The sequence below is a fragment of the Sylvia atricapilla genome, chromosome 4 (assembly GCF_009819655.1).
Source record: "Sylvia atricapilla isolate bSylAtr1 chromosome 4, bSylAtr1.pri, whole genome shotgun sequence".
Classification (NCBI taxonomy): Eukaryota; Metazoa; Chordata; class Aves; order Passeriformes; family Sylviidae; genus Sylvia; species Sylvia atricapilla.
Window position 1 is genome coordinate 6,855,154 of NC_089143.1, and position 13,901 is coordinate 6,869,054.

Sequence of the window (13,901 nt, forward strand, 5' to 3'; positions counted from 1 at the left end):
TAAGCATAGATAAATATAGTCAGAAAGTCTGATTAGAAATACAAGTGTCTCATGCTTATTCCTAAAAAAAAAAAAAAAAAAAAAGTACTAACTAGGGTCTGACGTGAACCTTTTGCTGTTAAAGACTTAAAAGGCACTGAGAAACCTCAAAAAACAATACCCACAGTAACCCACACATGCAAAGCAAATTTGGATAAGTGTCTTAGTGAACAATCCTAAATTTTCTATATTTTTATTAGTTTTCTTGTTCATCAAACTTTTTTTCCAAAAAAATAGATGTCCCAGACTATCAATCAATTAAGCAGCTGACACTGCTGTTTTTCTGTAGAATTTGATGAATGAAAGGACTTGGCTCAGAAGAGCAGGTTTGATAAACAGAAAAAAACACAGACAACTAACTACACCTAATTTAAAAACAGAATTTAAAACAGCATTATAAGATATGTGTATGCCTTCACAAGGAAATTTATGCTGTAGTTGAAAAGTAGCCAGTCTCTCCTATGAGAGCATAAATAACTCTTTAGTAATATCTACTGGGAACTTAAACCCATTGGAGTTGAATTTTCAGAAGAGCTGATGCCCTCTTTTCATTTAGGGAAATTATCAGATAATTTTTTTTTAGAGTTAAATTTAGGTAGTTACGTGGATGTGAAAAAAGAAGGGTTTTTTTTTTTTTTTTTTTTTTTTTTTTTTTTTCGGTTGGTTTGTTTTTTTAATTCCTCAGCAAAATTAAAGAACATGCTTTTGAAAATGTTGGTTTCACTTTTTCTGTTTTTCTGCCTATGAAATGTTTGTGTTAAATGCAGCAGATTGAGTTAGTCTAGTTTATCTTCCTTCTCAGCTCATATGTTCCTATGGAGGATTACCAGGCAAAACTGACAGAATCGGAGCACAGAACAGTTGTTCTTTTCTGAAATTGATATTTAATGCATGAGACATTTTCTGTGCCTGATTTGTGTGTGTTTGAAGCATATTCCAATGCTCGATTGCATTTGTTTGTTTATTCTCTTCTTTGATTTTTTTCAATCCTTGTGTATATATACCTAACACTTCAACTTTCAAAACATACCTTGGTATCAGAAGTACTATTACAATATTTCTGAGCACTTCACTAAACAATTATTTACAAGGACGTGAACATGCTCTTGTAAGTGGACCCAGTCTGGCTAATGTATTGGGTTTTGTTTGTTTTTTAATGATACATTATTTGAAGTTCTTGGTTACTTTATAACTGATGATTCAGCCTCCTTTTCAGACATAGTCCTTTAGAGCAAAACTGCCAGCATTCATTTTTTTCTTGCATTTACTCAGGAAAGGTATCAATTTGACATTAATGAGGATAATTGAGGATAACGAGCATAATGAGGATAATGAGGAAAAGTATTTTCCTCTTTGAACTGGGAGCTGGAATTGCCCTCTTCTCACAAGGAAAGAATAAGCAGGCAGCGAAGGGAGAGAAGGTTAAACAAACTATCTTGGTTTGTGCTCTGCAAGAGACTTCTTTGCAAAAGCTGCTGGCTTCAGACACAATCTGTTTGGAAATAAGATTAAGCATAAATTCATTGAACATTTTGATATTTGTTTTTTCTTCAAGTACAGTGGACCAAGAGAGTTTTTTATGTCCTTAAGTCTGCAAACTGGGGATGTGAAGTTTTGTTTTTCCAGAGAACTGTGGATTAGGAAAGATGAGATAAGGTATTTAAGTTTCTGTTTGCTGGTTAACAAAGGCATGCCTGTGGTCACTTTGACCTTGTTACAGGATGCATTTTTTGTGTGTGGTGTATACATATGTATGATGTATTGAAAGGAAATAAAAGATCATCACAGGTGATCTGTTTGCAGTGAAGTCTGTGCAGCCTATATTTATGTGTATTCCTTTGCTGCTACATTCTTGCCTTAGTTTTAGATTTTAAATGCTGCTTCTTAGAACTTTAGATTTAGTTTGTGTTTTTCTTTCTTTTCATGTAGTTAGAATACCATGGAAATGAATTCTTTGTTCAGAGTAGGTTCACTCTCATCATTACTGTGGAAATGTGTACTTTAACTTACAGAACAGTGAATAAGGAAATCAGGAATAAACACTAGTGAATAAAATTCTCTTTCCTTTCTTCCTACTCTTTCACTCCTCAGGCCTTGGTAGTGTATCTTTCCACTGCTGCCTTTGCCTCCCTTCTTCTCCCTTTTTAGTTTAATGTCACTTAGCCAAGCACTGATACAATTTTGTTGCTTTTGTTAGCTCCTGCTTAACACAGGATTCGGGGCATCAATGTGTTTCCAGCATGGTGCAGCCTTCAATTTGATGGCAAAACCGATTTTCTCTCTTAGTAAATGTTCTTTTCTCTGCCCTACTTCCCTCACCCCATGGGCTGAGCAGGACACATTTTCTGTGCCAGTCAGAAAGGTCATGAGTGCATGCAAATTTACCAGCATGCCCTTCCCTGTTGCTTGAAAAGTTGAGCATCAGTATGTGGCTCTCAAATGGAAGTCCATCAGCCAGGAGAGGGAATGATGAAAAACCCAACTGCCCTCAGCAAGCTTAAATTTGTTCTGTAGGAATCTGCATCCCCCTTGGAAACTTCTAAATAATAAAAAACTCCAGGAGACAGAACTGAAGGAGAAATAACACTGATGAGTTATGGCCTCTCAGCCATTACATGAATGCACATACCATCTACAGCTCAGACTTAGTGGGGGCTCTTTTACATTTTCTAAATTTCAGGTGGATCAGGAGAACTAACAGAACAAGCCAATGTTATACAATTCTTTCTTTGCTCTCCATACTCAGTGGGAAGTTGATGTCTTTGTTCCTGATACAGAAATAAAGTTAAATAAAAAATAAGCATCAGATACTGCCCTTTAAAATTACTACTGTAAGCTCTTTTTTTTTTGGCAAGTTAATCATACTGGAATAGAATTGCTTCTGTGTTTGCATCGTTAATGAAAGTATGACTTGCAGTGCTGTAGAAGTCTAATGCTAATGAGGACAGGAAGTAAAGAAACAAGTTTAGGGGAGGTTTTATGCTTTTGTGGTTATTCTTTTGAGGCAACACAGAATTTGTGTATGAATGCATATTGATAGTTATATATGCTCATTTGTTTACCAGGATGGATACCTGTGTTCTTCACTTGTGCTGTGCAAAGTAGTTTGACAGTTTAGGGCATGTTGAATCTTTACAAAGGTCTACTGGGAAAAGAGGCTGTAGGTACCAGAGGTGTGCTTGGGGTGGTATTGTTTCTCTGAGAAGTTTGCAACTTGATTACAGAACTGTTTTCAAGCAGAAAATCGTGTATTAAAGTCTAACTCGCTTTATTATATGCGCAGCTTAAAATTGACTTGAAGGCTGCAGTTGTATAAAATGTCAGTAAGAGCATTTCTGAAAACTACTGTTGGTAATTTAACTTACAGCCCTGAACCTTTACATTCCTGCCATAATCCTGCTTCCAAATGTGATGGATTATGTTTACATTATGGACAGATGAGACTGACCCTTTACATTCTTTGAAGCTGATCTTGCATGAGAGCAGCTTTCTGACAGTCAAACAAAGCACGTTAAATAAATTAGTAGTTTGAAAGTATGGTATTAATTAAATTTTGCTTCTTTCTAAGTAAGGTTTTTTGGTGATTTTTTTTTTAATTAAAGTATTTTATCTGAAGAGATTTTCTATTCTGGCAGTTGTTCTAGGAAAGGAATTACATAAACTATATTTTTAATGATCTGACACTTTAATGGCCAGGATATCCTGATGGCATGCTGTAATCAAGAGTGACTGGGCAGGACTTGAGACAATTGAGTTCAAACTGATTTCCTCTTCCCCCTCCAGTTTTTGTGTTCTATCACATTGTTTTTCACTGTGTATGACTTGCTCTTTTGGCATCTTGTGCTACCAAAATTATTTTTTAATTTTTCTTTTTTTCCTGTCTGATAATAATCTGCATGCATGGTCTACCATACAAGGCTCTGTAAAATGAGTCAAAAAATGAATTGTACTTCTTGCATATGCATGTAGAAATTTCAGCCAGTATTTCCCATCTATTCCTAGCTGTTGTGTTGTTGAGGATTTTTTAAGATGTATGTAAAATTTATCTTATATTCATCTTCACGATTTTTTAAAAAAATACTTAATTTTATATTTTTTGTTTGCCATAGTGCGTGTGCCATAGATGGGACATTCTGTCCTGCTGTCAGACACTACATTAGAATTACTCAGCACTAGAGATCAGATGATCTTTAGCAGTATCTTTGGAGCTGTAACTTCTAGCAGCCTTTGATGCTGTCAAATCCAACATTCTCAGTGGACAGAGGGAGCTCAGTAACAACTAAGAGTCTCTTTCTGACAACTGCCCTGGGTATCCCCACACTATCCTGTAGGTCAGATCTGATCTCTTTTTCAACCAGTAAATTTATTAATAAAAGTATTTGTGTGTTCTACTCCAGTAAATAAAAAAATCCCCATTTGATTGAGGTGATTGTACATTGCATATGTGGCTGTTGTTTGTGTTGTTCAGTCACAGCTCTGTAGAGAAGCAGGTGCTCTTTGTACAGTATGAACAGAGGTTTAGAAAGAATCTTTACTGGAGTTGCTGCTTCTCACCTATATAAAGATAAGAGGAATGACTGCCACAGTCCATAATGGCAAAGCCAGTAGGATTTACTTGGAGAAATTCGTAGCCCAGTTTCTCTCTTCTCATGTGTCTGAGTGTACACAAAATAAGGATTTAAAAATAATTTTAAAATCCTGATTTTATCTGTAATCCATTTTATCTGTCTGTCTGCTCTATAGTTTCAGGAAAGTAATCCTATACCTATTTAATTTTTGACTTTCCAAAGTAGGGAAGGGACTATAAGAGATGAGGTCCCATACAGGGATTGGAGTATTTGCTGGTTAGAGTTTGCTCAGCCATTAAAGCAGCTAGACAAGAAGAATGCATAAGAAGAATTCTCTTCATAATGCTTCCTCAAAGAGCGTCTGAATATTAGTACAATAATGGGGAAAAGGAGCAAATGTGGCAGAGAATATAGCAAAAGGTTTCCAGAGGATTATGGTGATGGGGAGTTTAGAAAGGAAGAAGACCTTTCAAGGACTTTTTTGTGTTTGATACATGGGGAATTAACTTCATATATCCCAGACAATGGTTATAGGCGTGGAAAAGATTCACAGATGCTGGAGAATTTTTTTCCTAAACTGAAATATCTGTGGTTAGTTTGTTTGGCTTGGTTATTTTTTATTTTTAATTATAAAAATATCATTTTTTAGGTTTGATGCAATGTTAGTTCTCTTTTGCCTTTTTTCTTGTAGGAGACTGATTGTTATTTCTAGAAATTTATGCCAAATGAAAATCTAAAAATCACATTTTAAGAATGAAAATGCCAGAGATATTAACAGCAGTGGAGAAGAAGACTACTCAGTCTCTGCAAGGACTAAATTACTTAGTTATAAGGTGAAGCTCAAAATTTGAGGATCATCTGTAGCAGCAAGTCTTCTAAGGGCCCAGATTCCTAGAAAATCAGATGTTACCAGACAAGGTTTTATGCATTTGTGTTGGCAAGAAGTAATGTTTCTCTTACCAGTCTTGCCTTTGTTTTCAGAGGCTTTGAAAGCAGAAAACAAGCTTCATGTGAGTACCTGTAACTAGACAAATTTACAGCTGCTCTCTCAGTTAACTTTCCCCAAAGAAAGGATGTTCATATTTGCTGGAGGTAAAAAAAGATAATCTTTACAATAAAACTTAGACGATTTCTATGAAGATTTTGTTCTGTGGGGATGTTTTTAAATCCAAAAGAAAGCTCAGCTGTCATAGCACCAGTTCCCACAATAAACTCAAAAATACTTTTTGTATTCTCTCCCAGGCTACCCTTCATGTTACAGCCATATGGTTAATAAACTACTTGTTGAAATGACTTTATCTTCTGTTTATTGATGCAGCATTCATTTTTGTTTCTTTGTCCCAGAGTTTGGCTGAAATTAAATGCATCTGAAACTCTTTAGATAAGTTGTTAATAGGGAAGTGTTGCTGCTGCAGAAGTAAAATGTAAGTTCCAATTTAGACGTGGAGAGGAAGTTGTCAATACACATAAAACTTCCTCTCCCTGAAAGCTTTGACTTGGCTTTACAAACTTTTCACTGAACCATACCATTGAATGAAGCCACTTGTAAGCCCGTTTCTACTTCACAGGTAGGTAATCCATTCATCTTATCATCATGTGACATGTCCTAAATGCATGACAGAAGTACCAGCTGCCTATTTAATTATTTCCATAAGAGTCACTTAAAATGAGTAAAGAATTGAGAGAGGTGAGATAAGAATTTGCACTCTGGGCTTAGTCCGTGTGAGCTGTTAATGAGATAATAGTTCTGTGCCTGTTGTGTAATTGGACACATGTATGAAGCCAAAATCTTTGTTAAACATCTTCCTAAGAAAATTCACTGTACACTGCCAACATAGATAAAGAAGGGAGAATTCCATAGCTGGTGTTGCTGGATGAATTAATTGTGTAGTCTGCATTGAAAATAATATGGCTTATGCATCAAGAACTGTGTATCGAGACTAAAGTGTGAGAAATAGGGGAGAAAGCAGGTTTCTTTTCTTGATCATGTATATTCTAATCTATTCAAATTGATTCCAGCTTCTACTGCTGTGTTTGTATTTGTAGTGTTACAAATCAATTCATGTGTATTATGTAAAGGAATATCTAGATACCACACTGTATGAAAATGTGTGGTCAGTGGCCCTTAATAGATACTTAATTTCATGGTGAAAGACTGAATTTTGTTCACATTATTTAGGTTTTCTTGTAAAGTGACATTGCTCTGGTGTCAGGAGGCTGCTGTGCCTCTCCCTTGGCATTGAGTGTTTTATACCAGTATCAAGATTAATATTCATGTTATGTATGGAGTTTTTAAAGGGCCTTGTAAGAATGCCTCTAAAAAAGGGCACCTAGCAGAAACTCGATTTCTTGGTCCATCAAAACATATTATTGAGAATAATTTACATAACTGAGAAAATCAGAACAGCATTTGTATGAAAACGGATGTGCTTAAAATGAGCATATCCTTTATGAGTTTGCATTTTTTTTTCTCTCTTATTGTATCTAGTAGCACAGTTTAAGATTAGTACCATCTTGCTGGTAAATAAGTGTTATGAAATAAATGAGAAAATCTGGATAAATGCAGTGTAATGCAGAAGTGTCTGCTAATTCTGCAGAGACTGCTGAGTCCAGCATTTGTGTGACGCTGGTGAACCAAGGAACCAGCCACGTGTGCCAGAGTACTGCCTGTGCATGACATCACAGGGATTCAGTACAGCTGGAGCAAGTAAGGCAGGGATAAATCCAGCTTTCAGACAGGCTTCATGCTCTATCAATAGTGCTATGTAGTTTGAACAAAACCCAGTGAAGTAGATCTGGTGGTCTGCTGTGGCATCACATGCTTCAGCAATCCAGGTAAACTACATCCTCCCATCGCTGCTGTGAAAGCAAATCCAAGAGATTTAAGCCAAGAATGGTTCTTTCTTTGTATTTGCTTAGAGGTTAGATGTGGGCCTGATATTTCTGGGTCTGAGAGATTTTAGCCTGCTAGCAGCTGCTAACTTTTTCCCAAGGAAAATTTCTCAAGAAAGCTTTTTCTCAAAACAATCTTGGCAAACAACTCTCCTTTCTCCAAACAGCCTTTCTCCAGGTGATGTTTTGCTGTTTCTCTAGTTTAACCAATGGCATTAGAGAGGTGTCATTCCTATTCACCAACCATGTTCAGTCTGTATCTGAACGCCCTATAAAAGATAGTAAGAGTTAGACAATAAAGGCTTTTTCTATGCTCTTTGCCTTCTGAAATATTTGGAGTCTTTCATCTTCCTTTTGTATCCTTCAGCGACAGTTAGAGGCTAAGATCTGGAATGTGCACCTCTTATTATGTACATTGAATTTCGTTGTGTTCATAAAGCTGTTTGCTGTTCCTTTCATTCAAGTCATAAGACTTTCTTTTCCACTGGTAGGAGCAAGCAGGCTTTGGAAAGAGTAGAAACCTGATGATCAACAGGAATTTTAGAATTGTGAAATAATGATAAATTTATTGAAGAAGTTGCTCTGAAAAACAGGGTTCTGATCAGGGAAACGGAAAGCCTAGGTTTAACATTTGAGCTCTGTTCATAATTTGTTGGGATGATTCTGGATAGATTGCCATCTCATTTGAGCATTGACATCCTTTTTAGGAAAAAAATATTCTTTTGGTAAAATAACTAAAAATTTGTTGTTATGAAACACTCTTAACAATCACTACAGACAAGTTTCCATGTCTATTAATCTCATTTCTGTGAGGCAGGATAAAATGTTCTAGATGTTATCATAGTAGAAGGCAAGGAGCTTAATTAAAATTCCTTTAAGTAACCACACATAGTATTTTTAGTCTTTGGAAATTTTTTTATGGTCAGTTGGACGTGCAAACCCTATTCTGCAACAAGTGTCACAGGAAATATAAAGTACCCATGAAAGTCCATGTGCTGCAAAAATAACAGTAAAAAGCTTAATTGCTAAATGTGAGCTATGTGAAATTATCTACTGCTTTAGCAATTAATTAAAAATAGCACCCAAGAATATTATCTGCTTGATGAAAACTGCAGAGGCTCCTCAAGATTGTGTTGAGCATGCTTATTTTACAGTTGGGTATCTTATTTTAAAAAGCTATAAAGTAATTCCAGATGTGTTTTCTGGTACCTGGAAAGAGGGGAGATACCTGATGGAAGTTATACTTCAGTTCAACCATTCCAACTTCCTGAGACACAGCAGCAACTGAACCCAAATTTCTGTTACAGCAAAAACTCTGGAAAGCTTGGGAAAAAAGCATATCTGAAGTACCAAGCTTGGCTAAGTGTAGAGTAGTACCCCCCCAAAAAAAAGTCTGAAAGCTAAAAATCATCATTTTATATTAGCCATGAAGTAAAATGGACTCGTCAGCTGTCCCTGGCTGGGTGGGGTGTGTTTGTTACCTTTCAGTACCTGCTTTCTATGTTTGAGCCCTGAATAGTCTCATTGGTAAATAAGATGCCACTTTGTATCCTCAAATACTTGATGCATTTGGGTTATGTGGTGAGAAAGAGGATGATAAAATAGCAGCATTGTTAACTATCAACTTGGGTGTTAAATAACCTTCCCTAGTTCTAGACACTTGTGTTCAACATGAAACAATTTTGTTTCTCATTTAGCATACATCAGGGTGTGTTGCCTTTTGACCTAGGAGTGTGTTGTCTGTCTCATTACCCTTTGTATTGTTTTACTGTTCCTTGCAACTATCCAAACAATTTGGTGTGGCCCTAGCAACCAAACAATACTGTTTAACAAAGATTTCCTTACTGCATCGCTCCCAGATTTCCCATGTAGCAGTAGCTCACATTAGAGCAAACAAACAGGATATTGTTTCAAGTGAATAATATTCACTGTTTTCAAGTGATTTATGAAAGTAGTTTTTGAGTTTTGAACTGTTGCAAGTTGTATGGTTTCTGGTTCCAGATCTCATATGAGTTCTGTAGAACACTTCATGTTTTAAAGCTTCCAAACAATGTTTGACTTACATTTTCACTGGCAGCTAAGAGTAAAGAATGGCTTATGCTTTGATGGCAGAAAAAGAATATTTAATCCTGTTCTGCAATGACTTTTTTTCCCGTTAAGCATAATCAAAATCCATATAGATCCTTCCTACAATGTTATTGATTGCAAATTCATAAATAAATGAATCCTACTGAACATAATGATACCAGATAATAATGTTGTTTGACGTAGTTAAGAAATCTGAGAATAGATTTTGACTTTTATTTTAAAAAGCTCTTTTTTTTTTTTTTTAATTTCTTGGGTTTTGGGGGGATAAATTTATTGCCACCTGGAGAGTTTGTGAATATGAACACAGATTGGTAACATGAGTGGCTGTAGGGTGGCCTTGTCTGTGCTTTGCTGCTGACAGAGTACAAAGGCAAACCCTGTCCCTGCACTGACTCTGTGTTGGCACACAGCTGTGTGTGATACGTGCCTTGGACAAATGATTGTGTCAAAATTAACCTGGGGAAAAAAAAATAATATGCATGCTGCTTTTCCAGTTCAGTTCTCTGAACAGCTGACTGTGTTGTGTTTGCTTGTGCAGGAAGGGAGAGAGCTGGCATCTTTGACAGTACTGCAGCTTGTGCCATCCAAAGGAGGCTGTGCCACACTATAGCCAGGGAGTGGGGTCCTTGGTAATGCTGCTGGATATAAGGCTGTCCTGGCACCACGTTTCCTTGGCTGCATGACCTCTGCCTTGTACTTACATTTCTGCAGCACTTACTGAACCCAGTCTGGTTATAGTCCAGTTGCTTCTTTTTTTCTTGCCACTGCTAGATTTTTGCCCAGTTTATCCATTTCCTGTGGTTTTGTTTGAGCCTGAGGAAGGTGTTTACCTGAGTTTAGATCAGTGTAGACAGCCTTGGGGTTTCATCCTTAGTGAGGGAAGCTGTTTTTTAACTTTGAAAGTTAACACACTGAGGTGGTCCCTTACTGATTGAATTGATAACACGAAGTAAAGATAGCACTTTAAAGAGGATTGGCTCTCAATGTTTCCTGATTCTTAAGTGACAGGGGCGTTTTGAATGTGATCTTTCAAAATCTGAAGACAGAAATGTATTACATAAACACACGATTAAGAATTCTCTACATAAGGCAAATCTAAATATAGTTTGGGGTTAAGGAGCTCAGTGGTCTTTCTTAACTTCCCAAAGAGCAAAAAGACCTGGTTGAATACCAACTCTTCACTCTTCAGGAGCAGGAACTGGAGAGCTCTGACATGTTCACTTACAACAGTTGTGGCATATCTAGTAGGTAAGTCTAGAATGAGCTGAGGCTGCTGCTTTGCTGAATTTCTTCTAACATGATGTGAGTAGTGATATTCAAAAGGAGATTTAAGTGCTCTCTTTCCAGCCTGTTAGAGTCAATATGTTTTTTAAAATGAGCCAGTCCAACTTGTCTGTTGATTAGAACAAAGCTTTAGCTTTCTTAGAAACTCTTATATTTAGGATAAAAGCAACTCTTATATTAGAAATATGTGGAATCTGTAATGAGTCCTTAGCTACTCAATTTTATATTTTGTTTATCTGATGGAGATGAAGCCAAGTTGATGAAAATCTGTATGTTGTAGCATTCTTATGTTTCACCTATCCCATGCTTGGTATTTCTGTTTGTTACCTGCTATGGCCAGGAAGGATGTATTTATTCCTTCTTTTCACCTCTTCTTAAACCTCTGTGCTCTTGTTCTTGACATAATTAATCTGTCTCATTTTCTGGGCTGCCTTTGGAAACACTGAGGCTTAAGAATGGCAAGAGTACGGATGCTGGAGAACATAGGCCATTGTAAAGAAATGAAATATTTTTCAAAGTCCCTGTAATGTTCATGTTTCTGTACTCAAGGACAAGCCAATCATCAGATGTGGGATGAGAAAGAGTTTTGGGTTGTCACCTTTTTTATGCAGCCTTCACTTTGTTCTGTTTTTTAATGCTTCTGTGTACTTGTATCTGCTGAGCTTCTACCACAGGGATCTAGATCATGGCAATATTGTCAGTGATGTCCCATTGTCTCTGCTGTGTGGGACATGCTCTTCTTTGTCTTTTAGGGCCTCTGTTACTGAGATCAAAATGCAGGATTGAAGTGTTAGAGGATGTTTAGAAATGTTTTATGATGTGCAATGTGTGCCAGTTGTTCTGGTGTTCCCCCTTCTACCTGGGAACTCAGTTTTATGACCTTGTAAGACTCTTGCAGCCTCAAGGAAAGGAGACCACAATTTATGTGCAGGAAAAGATATGCATTACTCCAGCTAAAGAGCAAGTTTGTACAATAGGATAGAGACAAAAAACCAGGTCATGTGTAGTACTCACAACCTTCTGCAAGGTAACCTTCCTTTTGGATTAGAAGCTAAGGCATTTGGGTTCAGTTTTCACTCCTGCAGAATTGCTCACGTCACTAATGCATATGATAAGTGATAAATTTCACTGGAAGTTGTGCGAATCTGTGTTATATTACCTAAAATGTAACTTTCTGAATTGATAGAAGATATAATTAATGGCCAGGACTAAACTTGAGAAGATGTAATATACCAAAGGTTTGGTCTCTATGTGTGGTCTCATGTTTTTTCATAAATGAGTTAAAAAAAATTTTTGAGTAAAAGTTGTGAATAGTATTTATAGCGTTTGCACATGTAAAAACTGAGAACAGGTAAAAAAAAATTTCAGGTTCAATAAAATAAACTAAATGTGTCTCCTCACACTTTACATGCAAAAAGCCTTAAAAAAGCTTACCTAAACAAATAATGAAATGTAACAAAATGAAACAGATGAGAACTAGGTTCCCTGCCTGACTGTCTTAGGAAAATAAAATCTTACTATTAATACATAAGAATTGTTACTATTGATGCCTAATATCAATTGAAAAACAACATCTGCAGTCACGGGATACACTAGGGAAACATCAGACCTCCCTTGGTACATCTGGGTCATCATTAAGAGGTGTCAATGGTTATTTTGATGTAGTGTGCAGGACAAGAATTGTAATTATTTACCCTGATTGTTTTGTGTATTAAACCTCTGTGTGTGAGTTCTGAAACATGATTTTCAGTACTGCAGTTCACATTGCTGGCAGCTTTCACAATAAATAAATGTTTTGGAGTGCTTAGGGAGGAAAAGAAAATTAAAGGTGGATAACTATGTATGAAGTTTGTATATGACAATTTTGATATAAAAGAAAAAGCATTAATTCATAGAAATAATCATAGAAATCATAGAAAATGAGACTGATGTATAGTGTTATTTGTATTGATTAATAAATATTTCTTACAAGGAACAAGTTTTTAATGTGGGTCTAGAAGATCAGTTAGTATGACATGTCTAAAAAGTGTTTGCATTCTTGTTAGGAAAATCAGCTTACTTCACAAAAAGTACAAGGAAGAATTTTTCTTGGAGGTATTTGGATGTGTAATAGAAATGTGAACTTTGTGGGTGATCTATAAAATAGTATCAAGCAACACTTCTCATAATATAGGGGGATAACCCTTTCCATTCAACCTTCTGATTTTTAGTAAAACTTGAGCTGAAGGTACTGTATGTTAATCATGGTCGTTGTAGAGCATTTTATCAGTGACAGAAGTAACCAACATTGTAAATCCTTGTGCAGCTTCAGACTAGAAATTCCCACCTAACTAAAACAAACAAATCCTTATTGTAGGTTGTAGCTAGTTGTTTCCTCCTGTTCAAGAGAATTTACTGCGTGAAAATGTGTGTGTGATGAATGTGAAAATACAAAGTGACTGGCAGCGTGTTTAGAAGCTCTGCTTTACAGCTCTGTGTTTTTCTTGTTTTTTACCTTTAGCCTCCGCACCACCCAGCAGAGTAAATAAACGTCGAGTTCCTCCAAGTGTTGTTTCCACCTGGGAAAAGAGAGGCATCATCATGTCTAACATTACTATTGACCCAGATGTGAAACCGGGCGAGTATGTCATCAAAAGCCTCTTTGCTGAATTTGCTGTTCAAGCTGAAAAGAAAATTGAACTTGTAATGGCTGAACCTTTGGTGAGTCCTTTTTTTTTTTTCATAATATCTCTCAAAAAGGTCATGTTCTTTTTCTGAAATGGGCTGATCTATCTCATATGTAAGGTTACTGAAAAGAAGCACTCCCAGATACTGTTGGCTTTTCAAAGGGATTACTTCAGGAATAAATAGGCTTCTGCAAACAGGGTTGTTACCTGATTTGTTTTATTGACTTGTGTTAAAACTGTTACCTAGTAGTTACTGGAAACAAGACCTCTTAGTGTATCCCTAAGGTCTGTGAAGTTACAAAAGGAAATAGGAACAACAAAAAATGTTCCTTCATTAATACTGTGAAGTGTGTTTCCTGTCACA

The 13,901-nt window shown here is 36.4% G+C and overlaps 1 protein-coding gene across 11 annotated transcripts in view; it reads left to right on the top strand.

The window, feature by feature from the left end:
• Positions 1 to 13,901, top strand: part of FRYL (FRY like transcription coactivator) — a 151,440-nt gene that overhangs the window by 41,521 nt on the left and 96,018 nt on the right. For all 11 annotated transcript variants that reach the window (XM_066317033.1, XM_066317032.1, XM_066317024.1 and 8 more), the window contains exon 2: positions 13,372 to 13,571. In XM_066317033.1, coding sequence (XP_066173130.1) covers positions 13,452 to 13,571 — 120 coding nt within the window. In that variant the 5' untranslated portion in view covers positions 13,372 to 13,451. The remainder of the gene's footprint in view (positions 1 to 13,371; positions 13,572 to 13,901) is intronic.